Source organism: Sabethes cyaneus, chromosome 3 (genome assembly GCF_943734655.1).
Source record: "Sabethes cyaneus chromosome 3, idSabCyanKW18_F2, whole genome shotgun sequence".
Classification (NCBI taxonomy): Eukaryota; Metazoa; Arthropoda; class Insecta; order Diptera; family Culicidae; genus Sabethes; species Sabethes cyaneus.
Window position 1 is genome coordinate 179,934,258 of NC_071355.1, and position 18,129 is coordinate 179,952,386.

Here is an 18,129-nt window from a genome sequence, read left to right on the forward strand (position 1 = left end):
TACACTCGCCACAAGTTTCCACTGTACAATGCAGAATTTACCGTTGATGAAAAAATTTTAGTTAATGAGCGAACACCACATATATGTACTACGTTATGGGTAAATGTCGCACGGGTAAAAATAAAGTTGATTTATTATTTTCAGTGCGAACTCAGTTTAGCACAATGGATTTGACAAAATAAACGAAATAGTTCAGATAGCTACAAGGTAGTTAACATCGGAAACCATAACCAAATTTAGGAAAATAAACAACAATTAGTTTTGTGGAAAGGTTATCTGTTGTTAATAAGCCACAGAGAAGGTTGCATTTGCAAATTTGATTCCGTTTTACCACCGGCAGGCATGCTCTTTTGGTTTCGATTTTGCTCTTTTGATTACTGCATCTCACCCAAACAGAATTTGGAAAAGTGGAGTATGGGGCATTTGTAGATCTAGTAATTATCTACAATATTGCTGAAGAAAGTAAGGTTTTATCTTTAACATTTACACCGCTGTAGAGCTGCAATGCTGTTTGTGTTTGTGAGGCTTTTTTGCTCTTTTTGCTACCAACGGGGTAGCCGTTGCAGCCGTATAAAGCTTTAAATACAAAAGACATAGCAATGCTTACTTCAACAATATTGTAGATAATAACTAATTCTACAAATACCCCATATATCATTTTTTCAAATTCATGTTGACTGAAGTGCAGTAGTCAAAAGAGCAAAATCGAAACGGAAGAAGCATGTCAAGCCAGACTACCGGTTAGTATATGTTTCAATTGAACTAAACACTAATATATAGCGAATTGTGAACAAAAACCCAGATTTCTACCAGATTTCTGATTTCTATCCCTTAAAGACTGCCCTTGCAGAGTTTCTTTTTTTTTTTGCGATTCTGGCCAATAGCAACGGCTGACTTGACTTCTAGCAGCATAGATTCGGGGTGGCTCTTGCCGTGTCAAGCATGTCTCACCAGTATAAGCGGTCCTGGGCTACTCATCGCCAATTCGTTGAACGTCTCGACACACGGAACTCGGTTTTAATCTGGTCGAGCCATCCAGCACATTGGGTCTTTCTATTCCTGGTAAGCGTTTTTTACATCGTCAGCCTTGTGCGGTGGCGTATGCACCTTTATCGAAACGATTTGCGGAGGCAAAAGTAAGCTCGACTTACAGCTCGAATAGGTCGGTGAATCTGCTTACTCGTATTATTGCCGACGGTGGCCAGAAATCGCAAGTTATGAACTCATCAACCACCAAGTTCATCATCGTCAATAGTCACTGTCCATGGGAGGCGATCGTTGTTTTCTCTGGAGTCTCTTACTACCATTTACTTGGTTTTCGACGCATCGATTTGGAACGCAATTCTCCTAGCCTCCGTGTTAAGTCTGGCGTAGATTGCCTTTGCCGTTCCAAGGTTTCTAGTATTGATGTCGAGGTTGCTTGCGATTCGAAGGGACTAGAGACTTCATAGCTATTCGCGCTCGACTGTATCGTATGCTGCCCTGAAATCCACGAAAATAAGATTCGTAGGTACGTTGTACTCCCGACATTTCTTAAGGATTTCTCGGAATCCGTAGTAGAACAGGCCCATAAAGTCTGCCTGATACTGCCCTACAAGTTCTCTAGCTATTGAGGATAGACGGCGTAACAAAATCTGAGAAAGCATCTTGCAGGTGGCGTTGACCAGCGTAATGCCGCGGTAACTGCAGTAATTGAGCCGGTCGCCCTTTTTGCAGATCGGACAAACCACACCTTCCAGCCACTCCTCCGGTAGTTTCTTCCCCTTCCAAATCCTTGAAATTATCCAATGAAGTGCCGTTGCTAGCGGGGTTTTGCCATTTTTGTAAAGTGATGCCGGGAGTCAGTCCTTTCTAGTGACTCTATTTTTATTCAGTTGATCGATTTATCACTTCTGTTCGGTGCTCTCGCTTCACAGTAGCCATTACGAATTTTATTTCTTTCACTGATGCCTGCTTTTCAAAGTGACACTATTCTTGGCCTAATAATTCTAAAGCCGCTTGGTTTTATTTGAATTTTATAAAGGTTTTATCACGGTGTTACGCAATATCAAGATGATACAAGTCAAAAACTACGTATAGCTAGCTATAAAACCATAATAAAACTGTTTATAAAACAAATGTATTGTCTAAAAATAAAAATAAGAAAACTTATCCAATTTAATTCTACTATGTGTATTTTATTCAATGACAGATACGTATTTCGCCTACGACTTGCAGGCTTCCTCAGTGTCTGTTTTCGAACTAAATTAGCCAAAGCAATTTTACAGTTTTTATAGGAGCTTAAGGTTCTTTGCTGCTGGTATACAAAAGGTGATAGGTAAAGCGATACATTGTTTGCTTAAGACTACCTGTGTCAAACGATACAATGTTTGCTTCAGACTACCTGGGTAAAGCGATACAATGTTTGCTTAAACTACTCTTGTAGGTATACACAGTTGGTGTAGGTAAACTGATAATATTGTTAGCTATATTCTACTGGTAAACTAATTCTATTGCAGGAGTCTGAAATCTAAAAAATAAAATATTAGTTAAATGAAGGAAAACCTGAAAGGGTCTAATGGGGTTATGCGAAAATTGTGAAAAATGTGAAATCGGGATCCGAGGAAGGAGAGAGAGTGAAGTTTTTTAACCAGAAGTTGTTACGTCTGTGTGTATTCCTGTATGTCTGTGTTTTGGTACATATTTGAAAAGCCAGGAGTAACCGTTTCCAGGGTCTTTATTTAGTAAAGTGGAGGAGCACCTCTTATAAATCTCTAAACTCTCCGCTACATCCATCTTCCACGCAGAGCAGTTGTTAATTACTTTTGCGTTGTCAATGGTCAGCGGATGGTTGTCGTTGAAGACGTGCTCAGCCACTTTAGATCTAAAATGGTGTGTCAGACCTTTCTCGGCATCTCTTGATGCTTTTGCTACCTCTGCCAGGTGTTCTTTTGTTCGTGTTTCCAGATTCCTTCTAGTCTGGCCGATATACACCTTCTCGCATTGTGGGCAACTGATTTCATACACCCCGGATTTTCTTTGTTCTTCAATCGGGTCCTTAGTTGATCCCAACTTATTTTTGAGCTGGTTGTTTCGGCTCGTGTAGACCAGATCAATTCCAAATTTCCTCATTTTCTGACGGAGAGGGCGTGTAATGTTTCCGTCGTATTCTACTGCCACTCTCTTGAGTTCTGGTGTGATTGGTGTAAGTGTTGTTAGGGATTTTTTGTATTCGTCTCTTCTTTTTTTGGAAATCATATTCTGGATTGTCGTTTTGTTTCCGTTCTTTGTATCCGTTCAGTTTAGCTATTTCAAGAATGTGTGCTAGTTCTTTTTGTTTCCCTAGCTCACTTAACGGTAATGTTTCCATCCTATGTATCATGTGATGGAAAGCTGCCATTTTGTGTTGGTGCGAGTGGTTAGATGAGCTAGGTATAACTCGTTTGGTGTTCGTTGGTTTTCTATAAATTTCAATTTCTGTTTCTGTGCTTTCAATTTGTCTTATTATTATGATGTCCAGAAAAGGAAGTTTTCCGTCTTTCTCTAGTTCATATGTGAAGTGTATGTTCCTGTGTGTACCGTTCATGGCTGCTAGAATGGTTTCCAGCTCTCCTTTTTTGATGATGCTAAAAATGTCGTCGACGTAGCGCCACCATCTTGTTGGGAGTACTTGGTCTTGTTCCAGCTTGTTTTCAAGGTTAGCCATGAATAGTTCGCACAGAAACGGTGATAAAGGATTGCCCATTGGTGCACCTTTTAGCTGTTTGTAATAACTGTCCCTGAATGTGAAGTAATTCTCCTCCATACACAAACGGGTCAGCTTCAAATATCCTCCCACCTTTTTTCTCCATGCGTTATCCTCATGCTGTTTCAATAGCCAGTCTTCCAAGAGGCTTATCGATTCTTTCACGGGGTCAAAGTTGATCTTATTGCAGTTGCTTGACAAATCGCAATAAAACTGCTAGATTACCGTCAAACGGGGTAACTTGCAACAGTTCTCAACTATGAGTGCAAGTGAAAACTGATCTGTAGTACATTTGAGAACATTTAATTAATACAAAGTTATTAGGTCTAGCATAGAACAATTTCACATATTGAGAAAAAAATTGCGATCAATATTGGCTGTTGTAGAATGTTTTAACTAATTTGTTACTGGTAACCCCTTAAACGGGGTAACTTGCAACAAGCAATATTTTTTGGAAATTGAACGAATTTAAGGATTTGCATGAGTTTCTTTTGACTTGAATATGCGATCAGCATTAGCATTAGCTTTTGCATGAATATACGCATAAACGTCCTATGTCACGTTGATGAAAATAATTTATGAGCCCCGTACCGGAAAATTACGAGTTAAGGGGAAACCGAAAGTGGCTCAAAGATGGCTGGGTAAATGGCTACTATTCGAAGCATGTATTGTTTTGCGCCTTAAAAATGCATCTGTATTGGCAGAGCACGCTTTCGCCACGTAATCTGTGCTTTCAGTGCTGTTATAATTTCCTAAAACTTTTAATTCAATTTATCGATCTGCTATGTATCAATAAACGCTCAGCAAAACATAATTGCTAATCTATACCTATAAAGAAAGATTTCTGTCTGTCTGTCTGTCTGTCTGTCTGTCTGTCTGTCTGTCTGTCTGTCCGTATGTTCCTTATAGAATCGAAAACTACTGAACCAATCGGCATGAAAATATGCATGTAGAGGTTTTTTGGGGCCAGGAAAGGTTTTAGCGATGGTTAGAAACCCCTCCCCCCACTAAGAGGGGGGGCTCCCATACAAATGAAACACAAATTTCTGCATAACTCGACAACTAATCAAGCAAATAGAACAAAATTTGGCATGCGGGTGTTTTCGGTGATAAGAATTTATTCTATCGTAAATTGAGACCCCTCCCCTCTTTATAAGGTGAATTATAACTCCTCTCCTCTTTAAAAGGGGGGGCTTCCATACAAATTTCCTCATAACTCGAGAACTAATCAAGCAAATGGAACCAAATTTGGCATGTGAAGGTTTTCGAGGGCAAGAATATTTTCTATAGTAAATTAGGACCCCTCCAAACTTTAAGAGGGGGGGCACCTGTGCCAAAAAAAACAATTTTCCTCATAACTCGAGAAGTAATTAAGCAAATGGAACCAAATTTGGCATGTGGGTGTTTTTGGAGACAAAAATTTTTTCTATGATGAATTGGGACCCCTCCCCGTTTTAGGAGGGGGGGATCCTATACACATGAAATACAAATTTCCTCATAACTGAAGAACTAATCAAGCAAATGGAACAAAATCTGGCATGTGAAAGTTTTCAAGGGCAAGAATATTTTCTACGGTGAATAAGGACCCCTCCCCACTTTAAGAGGGGGGGCTCCTATACAAACGAAATACAAATTTCCTTATAACTCGAGAACTAATCAAGCAAATGGAACAAAATTTGGCACGTGGGTATTTTTGGAGACAATTTTTTTTCAATGATGAATTGGAACCCCTCCGCACTTTAGGAAGGGGGGCTCCTATACAAATGAAATGCAAATCTCCTCATAACTCGAGAATTAATCAAGCAAATGGAACCAAATTTGGCATGTGGAAGTTTTCTAGGGCATGAATATTTTCTATGGTGAATTAGAACCCCTACCCACTTTAAGAGGGGGGGCTCCTATACAAACGAAATACAAATTTCCTCATAACTCGAGAACTAATCAAGCAAATGGAACCAAATTTGACACGTGGGTGTTTTTGGAGACAAAAATGTTTTCTGTGATGAACTGGAACCCCTCCTCACTTTAGGAGGGGGGGCTCCTATACAAATGAAATACAAATTTTCTCATAACTCGAGAGCTAACCAAGCAAATGAAACCAAATTTGGCATGTGAAAGTTTTCGAGGGCAAGAATATTTTCTATGGTGAATTAGGACCCCTCCCAACTTTAAGAGGGGGTGCTTCTACACAAATAAAATACAAATTTCCTCATAATTCGAGAACTAATCAAGCAAATGGAACCATATTTGGCATGTGGGTGTTTTTGGAGGCAACCATTTTTTCTATGATGAATTAGGACCCCTTACCTTTTTAAGAGGGGGGGCTCTCATACAAACGAAATACAAATTTCCTCATAACTCTAGAACTAATCAAGCAAATGGAACCAAATTTATCATGTGGGTGTTTTTGTAGGCAAGAATATTTTCTATGGTATATTTTCTATGGATTTCCCCATTTTAAGAGGGGAGGGGGGCTCCTATACAAATGAAAAACAAATTTCCTAACTCGAGAACTAATCAAGCAAATGGAACCAAATTTGACATGTAAGTGGTTTTGGACGCAAGATTTTTTTCTATGGTGAATTGAGACCCCTCTCTTCTTTAGAAAGCGAGTTATGGCCCATCTCCCCTTTAAGAGGGTGGGCTTCCATACAAATGAAATGCAAATTCCCTCTTATCTCGAGAACTAATCAATCAAATGGAACCAAACTTGGCATTTGGGAGTTTTAGATGGCAGAAATTTTTTCTATGGTGAATTACGACCCCTTCCCGTTTTAAGAGAGGAGCTCCCATACAAATGAAATTCAAATTTCCTTATAACTTGAGAACTAATCAAGCAAATGGAACCAAATTTGGCATGTGGGAGATTTTGGAGTCTTGAATTTATTTTATGATAGTTAGAGACCTCTCACCCCCGTGGTAGGCGGATATGGACTCTCATACAAATAAAACAGAAATTTTTGCCAAACTCAAAAACTAATCGAACTCGAGAAATTCGAGCTCTTCCATAAAACATTAGTCAATACAAGACCACAAAAACTATCTATAATAACACTAGATCATTCAGGACGAGACGGTCGCGAGTGTTGCCGGTGACCCGCCGTCGGAAGCGCCGCCCACTGGGGGGCTTGCAAAACTCGAGATTGTGACAAAGATCACCCGAGATTCATGATTTATGTACAACACAGGTTAATTTGTGGCAATACGAAGTTTGTCGGGTCAGCTAGTGGAAAATAAATTTAACTGATCATATCGATCATTACGTGTTCATAAATGCGACCAATGTATAATTTGGAATTAGTTCATAGATATTTGGTTGCGCACATATTTCGTTGAACTAGCGATTTCCTAAAAAGCAGCAACACAGTATCAAACTTTCGTCACATCAATGAGCTTTTAAAGAGCTTTCAACTTTCGCCGCATCGATGAGCTTAGAGTGAAGTAAACAAACAAAACGCAAACGCAGGAATCAAAAACGCAATCCGATGCAAGCGGATTAATTAAACATCCTAGTGATCCTACGCATTATTCAGTTGCTGCTGTTAATTTTGATTGAATCGGAATGCCTTGATAAAGAAAACAAACCCTTTTTCGGGATGTTTGTAGTCAGTGCGGTTGGCTGCGGATCAGCTGTTTATGTTTGCAAGCTCCGCTATTGGACATATATTACCAATACTAATGCAATATTCAAACAAACGTTTAGGTTTTTGACGAACACATGAGATGTACAGTACAGTGTTTGTCGCACTAACACAATAACGTTAGCCACTTTCGATTCCGCCTTAAACTTTTTATATAATTCATGCAGTTGATATTCCTTGTCTGGATCCGATAGAACTAGAGATGGTCGGGTAGCGGAAAATTTGCTCGAAACCCGCACCCGTACTTGTACCCGCAGGGTATCTCTACTGACCACATTTAACACTAAAGATTGCCGGGTACCCGCCCCGGGTAGGGGCCCCTAAAAACTTTCGGGTTCGGGTCGGGTAAGGGTTTTTAATTTTTTTTTTAAACGGGTACGGGTCGGGTTCGGTTATTCAAATTTTCATACCTGATCATCTCTAGATAGAACTGCCATCTTTAAGGACCATTCACATATTATGTAACGCACTTAGGGGATCGGGAGTTGAGTAACAACTAATTACACGTCATATATCCACTATGCAAAATCGTGTCATGAAGTGGAGTGGGGGAATTAAATCATCGATATCTTGGTTACGTAATGTATGAATGTTCATTACATTACCAGGGACCGTAATCAGACACTGTCATATAGCTGGTCGATTTCTATCAGTGAGGATATTTTCTTTTTAGCCTCTTCTATGGCCATTTTCGGTATATCCAGAGAAAAACTCGTATATTTCCGACTTACCGAAAGTATCTTACACTCTTCAATTGTGCTTTAGTATTGCTTGATGCAAAATTAAATGATAACTTGCCTCGTGAAGATAACGGAACACAGCTTTTTATATCTACCAGCTGTTGCAAGTTACCCCGTTTAAGTGCTTGTTTTTCGAATATGTGGTAACAAGCAGGATAAACAAAACTAGTCATCATAAATCAATTATTTTGTTTCCTTATTATTCATTTTACTATAAAAAATGTACGTTAAGTTTCTTTTATTTGAAGTGCTTGTGGGCGACACAAACGTTTTACAGACGAAAAATTGACGATGAATTTGACATCATCTTGTGCGATTTTTTACAAATCACCAAAACTGCAAAAAATCAACATAACAGTATCCAAGGCTTCTTAAATCTGTTAACAACAAGATTCAGTGACTGATATAGATTAAAAATGGAAGTAACAGATCAAAAAGTACAATAAATTGGATCGATTTAGCGTTGTTGCATGTTACCCCGCTGTTGCAAGTTACCCCGTACGACGGTACTCAAATCTCGTTTTACGTCTACTATTGGGGGGGGGGGGGGCGTAAAAAAAGGTACATTAATTCAAATTTTGGACGCAAAACGAGAGGACGTTAATTCAAACTTTGGACGTAAAACGTGAGGACGTTAATTCAAATTTCGGACGTAAAAAAGATGACGTAAAACGAAATCACGTAAAATGAATGGACGTAAGAGATTCTAGTGTAACACAAACGTTGTACGAATCCGTTCGACTCTCACATTCGCTAAGTCTATATTTTTGGCCTAATAAGAAGAATTTTTCAGTTTGCCTAAATCGACATTTTTCGCATTAACATTTACTCTTCCTCAAGATAAAAAAATAACTTTTTTGTGTTGAGAAACACGGACATAGCTTCTTCGACAAAGTTGTAGAAAATATGAAGGTAAACAAATTTGTTGCAGAAATGAAATTTCTATCTCTTTCGCGTGAAGAGATACAGAGCATTTTCTAGAAAATTCTTTAAAAATTGGTTTTTCGTGCATAACTTTTGTTGGCTGCATTTTTTCAGAAAATATTGTTCTAGGCAATTATTGAAGCACTCAAAACACACGTTTCTGAAGAAGGCTGAAATTCTCTAGGACGTTTCTTTACAAAATTATCGCTTATTTAGGCTTTTTTTCCTTAACTTCTCGAACCTGTTGGATAAAATAGGAAAGTGAATGTATCAATTCAGAGCTTAGGTGAGATGCTACAAACTTACATAGGTGCCCACCGATGTGAGAGTACGGCAAGCATATGTTTTATGTGTTTTGCGTACGTCACAAGGGGAACACAGGGGAACACAAGGGGCGTACGCTTAAGAGGAACCCGAAAATGGTTCAAAGATGGCTGGATAAATGGCTACCTTTCGATGCATGTATTGTTTTGTGCCTTAAAAATGCATCTGTATTGGCAGCGGACGCTTACGTGGCGAAAGTGCTTCCAGTGCTGTTAGCAAAGCAAAGCCTAGGTGCTACATTCCGTTATCGAAACTTGACCTTCTGTTTTTATACGACAGACTTCGCAGCCAGCTGTTAGAGTGCAGGACAATTGCAGGGCCAGTTGCTAAGATCCTATTTACTCTAACAGCCTCTCTCAGTCGAGATTCGAACATACGACGGCTGGCTTATTAGGTCAGCGTCATACCTCGAAGCCAACTGGGAGGTTCCAGTGCTGTTATAATTTCCTAAAACTTATCATTCCATTTATCGATCCGCTACATATCAACAAACACTCAGCAAAACATAATTGCTAATGAAAAATAGATTTAACTGATCACATAGACCATTACGTGTTCATAAAACGTATAATCTGGAATTAGTTAGGCCATTACAAATATTTTATAAAGTTTTTGTCCTTCCGGTGTAGGGCCGCTGAAGGGGGAGGTGAAAAGAAACAAAGAGATTTTTTTAATCGAGCAAAAAAAATTGATTTTTGGCATTTTTACTTTAAGTTTAAACGTGAAAACGTTGCTTTTAACATAAACGTTATTATTTTCTATGCAAAAATCTACGAAAAAAGACAAATACGAAAGAAAAATTTTTCGGCCGATTTTCGGAAATTCTGTTGTTCGAATTTCCATTTCTATTTCATGCTAAAAGCATGAACTCAACTCGTACACTCATTTTTCGAGGTTTTCAGGCTGTAGAACCTACAGACAATTGATTTTATAAAAAAAATTAACTCATATCCTACAAATTATTTTTTGCCCCCCGATTTTTCAAGCCAATCCAAGGGGGGGCGACAAAAACTTTTAAAATTATTTGCAATGGCCTTAATAGATATTTGATTGCGCACATATTTCGTTGCACTAGCGATTTCCGCAAAAACCAGCACCACGGTCTCAAAGTTCCGCCACATTAATGAGCTTTTAAAGAGCTTTCAACTCTTGCCGCATCGATAAGCTTAGAGTGAAGTAAACAAACGATCAGCTGACCAGGAATCAATAACTGGCCTTCAATGCAAACGGATTAATTAACCATCCTTTTGATCCTATGCATTATTCAGCTCCTGCTGCTAATCCTAAATGCATCGGAATGTCTTGATAAAGAAAACAAACTATATTTCGGGATGTTTGTAGTCGCTGTGGTTGGCTGCGGATCGGCTGTGTTTATGTTTGCAAGCTCCGCACTATTTGACATATATTACCAATACTTATGCAACATTCAAATAAACGTTTAGGTTTATAACGAACACATGAGATGTATAGTACAGTGTTTGTCGCACTAACACAATAACGTTAGTCACTTTCGATTTCTCCTTAATACGCGGACACTGTTAAATAATTTTATAAAACAATAAAAACAAGTAAATTTATTGCTTCAATAATCTTCTGTAACATTGTAAGCTTTGAAAATGAAATGAAAACGTTCAAATGTTCACAGAAAGCTTGATAAAGATTGAAGTAATTAAAAAAACTATTAAAACATATGCTTTCCGTACTCTAATATGGATGGGAGGGGACTAGGATCACCTATACAAGTTTATAGTACTTAGTCTTAGTACTTCTTAGCTTAGTCAAGGTGAAGCACTGATTTCACATCTCCACTTGTGCCATTCTACCTTATTGGCTCGTGAAGCTAAGCAAAAATAAAGCTTAAATAAGCGATAAATTTGTAAGGATAGGTCATAGAGATTTGCGGCCTTCTATAAAAACGTGTGTTTTGAGTGCTTCGGTAATTATCTAGAAAAATTTCTACTTGTTAAATGCAACCAACAAAGTCAAGTATGAGAAACTAACTTTTAAAGGACTTTCTAAGAACATGCTCCATAGCCCTGCGCCTGACAGAAATAAATATGTCATTTTTCCAGCAAAGTTGTTTGCCTTTACATTTTTTACAACTTTGCCGAAAAAACTATTTCTCTATCTAGGGTACGGGTGGGTATTTCCAGCCCATTAGGCGGTAGCCTTAACAATATTCAGGAACTACGTTGAAACTATATTTATTCGAGACAAGATTTTTATACCAGTTGATAGAATAATATTTACTGAATATCGGCGAGTATTTTGGTCTAAATAAAACGCTACTGAAGTTATAGTCGCGAGAAATGATGAAGTCGCTGCGGCTAAATTGAGCCCATTTTCTATAGTGGTGTCTGTGTTTTTTAAATCCGACAGGCCGAAATAGCTAGCACAGCGATTAAATGCTTTTCAAAAACAGATCAAATGAGACAAGAAAAGAGAGACCGATGGACAACTTCTCGCTATTGCCTACATTCCGGGCTCATTTAAAATAATTAGTTTTGCAGTGACAACAGATTGCTGCTGGCGCTAGTGTATCATTGAATCGTTCATATACACTAGCGCCAGTTTTCACTCAAATACTAGATATGTCAGCACATATATTGGTAGTAGTGTAAATAACGCATCATATGCTGGAATTAAAAACAAAATGCTGCTAATGGCTAGTGAGTGAAAATTGATTTATATTTTCATATCAGAGGGGAATTTATGTGTTATTCCGTGATAAAAAGAAGCAGAATTGTTCTGTGATAGCATATTCACAGCTGTTTAGTTTCTAGAATAAGTAAACGTGATCATAATTGTGTGTTTTCCAAACTATCATCAAGAGCGGATACGCGTAAGCGATTGCTGCTGATTTTTTCAGCCTGGTTACGTGCTTGTGGAAAAACAGTGGTTTTGATGTTTATTGAATAAAATTAAGCAAACTACTTACATTTTTATGAAAATAGTTATAACACATTAAAGCCTATGAGTGCTACATTCGGTTGATATATAGCGGCAAAGTTTTTATTTGGGAAAGTGTAACCAAAAAAGGTAATGTATGCCGAAATTAGTAGCGTGATGGGAATACCCTCCCGTACGCTACTAACACAAAAAAGTGGACGTGTGTTGAGCCTACGTCGAGCGCAAAACACATGAAACATATGCTTACCGTACTCTCATATGGGTGGATAAGATTTGCGGTCTTCTGCAAAAACGTGTGTTTTGAGTACTTCTACAATTGCCTAGGACAATGTGTTCTTGTAATATGTAACCAACAAAAGTTAAGTATGAAACAATAATTTTTCTAAGTACTTTCTAAGAAATTTCTCTATAGTTCTACATCGGATAGAGATATGAATGTCATTTCTTTAGCAAATTTACTTATTTTTACATTTTCTACAACCATGAGCTGAAGAAACCAAGTCTTCAACTACAAACACAAGAAAGTTATTTTTATCATAGTAAGCTATGATTGCCTTTTGACACTCTCAAATTATGCTTATATTCACTGATAAAAATAGACACGGCGTTACCAAGTTACACATGAACTTAAACGTGTAAATATTGATAATCTTTCCCTTCGATTTAACGTGAAATGAAATATTTCATATGGGAAACACGTTAAACAACCATGTTTTTCTAACAAACCTTCAATCAACATGGTAGTCACGGCTTTCGCACTGCAAATCCACATGTTTTACCATTAGATCGTATCCTGTTGCTATCCACATGAAATTAAAGTGTAAGATTTTATTAATATTTCGCTGGTTTTACACGTTTAATCAAAGGGTAACTCTTATGAAATATCATTCTATTTGAAATTCACGTGGCTTTCACGATGAGCTGATGTGAATATCAGATCATCTCAAAGTGTTTTACCCATGGTTTTACCATTGAATATGATTCATGTGTTATTCTTATGAAACTGTAGTGATTAGCACCAGGAGGATATCCATGTGTTCTGCACATTGAACGCACGTGTATAGTTTTTTCGGTGTTTGACAATCAGTGTTACGGCTAGGACTTTTGATAAAAGTTGTGAAATTCTGAAAATTGTTCAACATTTCCACAAAAAAAAACAATGAAATTGTACCTCAGCAAAAATGCCTGTGCAAAGGCAAACCAACCGCAGGCTAAAAGCCTCCCAAAATAAAGACCCTCTTAAAATGTCTGCGGAAGTGGTTATAAAATTACACTGTCTGATAAACTGATTGCAATAAAACGGATGCCCTTCGGTAACGGTGGTTCTGAAACGGAAAAGTTTACCAGCGTTGCTTGCTGCTTGCTGCTTGCTGAAAGTCTCGACAAAATATACTTCTATTCAGGGGGCACCTTTGACCTTTCAAATATCGATAGCGATGTTATTAATTTAAAAGCTACAAAAGTAGGTACTCGTGATTTACGAAATTTGGTTCATTGTAATGGAAAACATCGCTGCATCAACAATAGCGGTTTTACATATTTGCGCTGATAAGAGGGTGCTCTTATCAGCTTAAGGATTATATTTTCCACGAAAGGATTGTCTCGTAGCAATGTGCTTAATTTTGGTTTCTGAAGTGCATCAATATATTGAGTAGGGTGCATTAAGGATTGCTTAAAGCATTTCAATGAAGGATTTAAAGCATTACGTTCTGTTAGTTAGTCAGCTATCATAGTTACTTTAGCTTACGGCACATTTAAAATGAAACCCATAACAAACAAAAGGCTCTTAAAAGTTTTGTGAATCAACCCCTAGCAGCGCTCTGGTATTCAATTAGCAAAGGACTCGATTGTAAATAAATAAATAAATCTACTAAAGCATAACACCGTTGATTGAATGATAGAGCAAACTCCCCAATACGTTTGTTCTCAAGCGTTTCAACTTTGTTGACCACGAAATAGATCATGACTCTGCTGGAAAAGTGGATATATAGTAGCAAAGAAATAAAAACTCAATGCACAGCACACAAAACTCAATTACCTTGCTTGTTTTTCTTATAACAACCATTAAAGCGACACATGCTAGCACTCTGGCCCATTAGAGCCTTACGATAGCGTTGGTGGTACGAAACTCCGCGGCTGCCGTCCTGCTGTTGCTGCAGCCACTGTTGATAGTTTATTGCGCTCGTAAATCTGCTGCACCCGGTTGCGGTTCCGGTGCAGCCATCACCGACTAACACACGACTACACAAACACGACGGTTTCCTGCGCGAGTACGCTACCGCACTACTGATCAGCAATTTTCAAGAGTCCTGTATGATCCAGCCGCCACTGATACGGACCAGTACCACTTCATTTTTGCAGTTCACATTAGTTTTACAGTAAAATTGCAACAGTTGACGCGGAATTGTTCTTCCGGCTCGGGAGGCGGCCGGCACCAGCAGCAGCAGCAGTGCATTGTTTCTTTCCATCGACGCTAACGGTACTGCTGCTGGTGGTGTCCTCGGTGGAAATTGTGGCCGACTGTGGGCGGCCAGACAGCCTGAATGGCATTATTTCACTTTTTGCACTTTTTTTCCTCTTTCGGAAATGGACTTCCCATCCTCAGCGGCACGTGGTACCATTTCCACTGAGGCACTCTCTTTGCCTATTGCTTCGTTCCTTTCGCTACTAAGTTTTACAGTGTTTTCTACCCTTTTTTTTCTTTCACAGTCAGAAACAGATTATTTCTATTTCGCTGGGCTGTAGCAGATGAAGTTGATTTTATTAGTTTTTCTCTAGATTAAATGATCAAACTTCACTCTAACAGGTTCGCAGGATGATACTGAACAAAATCATTCAATATTTTGAGAAATAAATCCCATGTACTTTACGGTTGAAACACTTGTAACTGATTGACGACAGGCGACCTTTCAATCAAAACATGCGATGTGGAAATTCATTCACCAATAGACTTAGCCATAAATTGTTTTGTATTTTTGATGAGTTATTCGCTGCTCAACAGCAGTAAATAGAAACAGACAAACAACTTTAATTACCCTTCCCTGACTCGAGATTTACTATGTGTTTTTCATGTTTTAAGCGTAGTAGAACAGAGCAAAAATCATGGGAAGTCACAGTGAACATATGTCTCGAAAACTAGTAGGTATTTATAATTTCAGTCATTTAAATATCTTATTTTGTTGAATATCTTCATATTAATCACTAAGCTATTCTAGCTTTAGCGACAGTTAAAAGCACTAGTTACCCATCAAAGTGAATAAACGTACTCAGAACGTTGGTGTAGTTCGAGCTGATCGCATTTGATCACTCTTTTCTGGCATATTTCCCGTGAAATCGTCCCCGATGTTTCCCACCGAGAAGAAAAGAAAGACATAGCCATAAAACCGATAACATCGGGCTAGCGGAAAATAAGCGCCCGAGGAAAATATAAAGCTGAGTATTTATTTGCCGATGGCGTACACTGTCTGTAGCCTCTTTTTGACGTCAGACATCGGAATACGATTCCTCCTCATCCCAACCAAACCCGAACAACAAACGCAACGGGAGCCTTTCACTCGGTTCACACCACACGTCATACACCAGCGGCGCGCCGTACCGCACCGGGGGCCAACCGAGGCCAGAAAAACCCAAACTCCGAAGCGGGAAAGGGAAGCGCCATGAAACACGCTGTTTTTACGCACGATTATCTCACGAAGATGCTGCCGGACTGTCGCTGAACCTTGGGACTTTCGGTTGGGATTAAATGGAATGGGGGTGCTTTGTTAGGAAGCGGTGGAAAGCGTTCCGGTCGGTGGTAAAATCCCGTGAATATCATGTTAATATTCTGGCATTCACAGTCATACATGTACCGACGACGATACGACAAACGTAATTGACGGCCAAAGAAGACCGGTAAACGAGATGATTTCGGAAGATTGCTATGGATGTTTGAGACCTAAAATGCTGTGCGAAGCATAATTTTATTTAGTGTCGTTGTTCGGTTAACCATCACGTACTTTAGCGATATTGGATTCGAAACCGTCGGTCAAGGATGTTTTGATGGTTATGTTTTGGACCAGTAGTGCAATTATTTTTACCGCATTCGATTTATTCTGAGCTGTTTAATATTGATACGGTCTGAAGCATACAATGTTTTGTACCGGCACCACCGTAACATCAACCCACTACTTATTTCCCCTCCGCCTAAGTACAAAACCAATAGCATTGGTCAAAAACGATGCCTTTGAACAACCTAAATTTAAAGAGATGATAGGTTTTTAAGTCTAGAGTTTTCTACAGTTCACTCAGGAGAATTCTACTGCTACTGCATGCCAAAAAATTCCTGTCAATGCGCCTCTTTATCATTTGATCGAGGCGACTTGTGTTTTGTGTTGACTTAATAATGAAATCAGTCATTTGAAAAGACTGGACACGATTATAACGATAATATTAACAACACATAAAAGAAATGGTAGAAGAAAGTAAAGAAGCAAGGACATGTATAGTATCCCTAGAGTAGGACCAGACGTGTAGAGGGAAAATCAGGGCCATTTGAATCCCTTTTACCCTTAAATCATATGAGGAATGACAAAATACAGGATGGTCACTTTTCAACTTAAAGTTCTCAAGATCTTGTTCATATTTAGCCATATATTTGCCTTTTTTTAATTTATCCAGTCTCCTATATTAATAATTGTAAAGCAGACTAATAGGACAACGTCCATTTGTATAGAATAACAGAAAGACTTATGAAAATAGTTTGATATTTTACTTTAAAATTGAAATTTGTAACCAACTGTTACATAGAACAGTTAGTGCACAGAATAATGGCGGGACTAGGGTAACCATCCTAGTAGCTTCAACAACACTTGTAAAGTTTATTAGACTAGAATCGAATGGAAAAACTAATCGCTTTAGCTATTAAATTCAAGAAATGTCGCGGAAACATTCACGCAGCTTGTAGAAATAATCCATTATTGGTTCATACATCACCTAAAATCATACTTCAGCTGATTTTATGGTAGTAAAACAATATTGCAATATTATCTTGAATATCTTCAATCGTGAACGAGAGACGATTTACTCATATATGACTCGCTATGCGGTCATGATGTAAACTATTTTGGGAAGACAAGAATTGTCTGATGCAAAAAATGATCAATTGGATGAACTGGAAAACTTCGATATAGGCCAAAAATATATTGGGTTGTGCAATGGCATGTGGGGCTCGCATCCACGTTCTTTCGGTTGGTACCCGAATGGTTTACTCATTAAACTACTACCGCCCGATATATTAGGTAGTCTAATACCCAGTTTTGTTTTATTTTCCCAATCCCCCCATCATTCCGTATACGCACCACACATTCCTATGGGACGATATTATTTTTGTACGACTGCTCTTTGTTTCTAACGCAAACAAGATAGACGGATAGATCTACTCGGTCAGTGCGATGGTGAGCCATATCGAATATATTTTCCAGTTCATCCAATTAATCATTCTTCGCAACGCAACGATCAGTCATACGAGAATAATACCATCGCATAGAAGTGTGTGGTGCGTATACGGAATAATAGAATTGAGTAATATAACCGGCGGCAGTAGTTTAGTGAGTAAAACATTCGGGTACCAACCGAAAGAGCATGGGTGTGAGCCCCACCTGCCATTGCACAACCCAATCTATTTTTGGCCTATGTTGAAATTTTTCCAGTACATCCAATTAATTTATCTTCGCATCAGACACTTCCTCCTTAACCAAAAATAAATGCACAGTTTAATTCGGTGTTGCTTTTTTAATTAGATCGCCTCAGCGAAGCATAATTCCTCAGTCATGTATGAGCCACTCAATGACTTGCGTTTAATCTACAACATTGTTAAAGTAACTATTGC

General features: G+C 38.5%; 1 protein-coding gene across 7 annotated transcripts in view; it reads right to left on the reverse strand.

Annotated features, from left to right (window-relative positions):
* LOC128743995 (dual 3',5'-cyclic-AMP and -GMP phosphodiesterase 11) overlaps nucleotides 1–18,129 on the reverse strand; it is a 221,272-nt gene that overhangs the window by 50,935 nt on the left and 152,208 nt on the right. For 3 of the 7 annotated variants that reach the window (XM_053840720.1, XM_053840719.1, XM_053840726.1), the window contains exon 1: nucleotides 14,302–14,472. The exons of the other annotated variants lie outside the window; for them this stretch is intronic. In XM_053840720.1, the coding sequence (XP_053696695.1) occupies nucleotides 14,302–14,359 (58 nt within the window). In that variant the 5' untranslated portion in view covers nucleotides 14,360–14,472. Of the gene's footprint in view, nucleotides 1–14,301; nucleotides 14,473–18,129 lie in introns of those variants that run through there. 7 annotated transcript variants of the gene reach the window in all.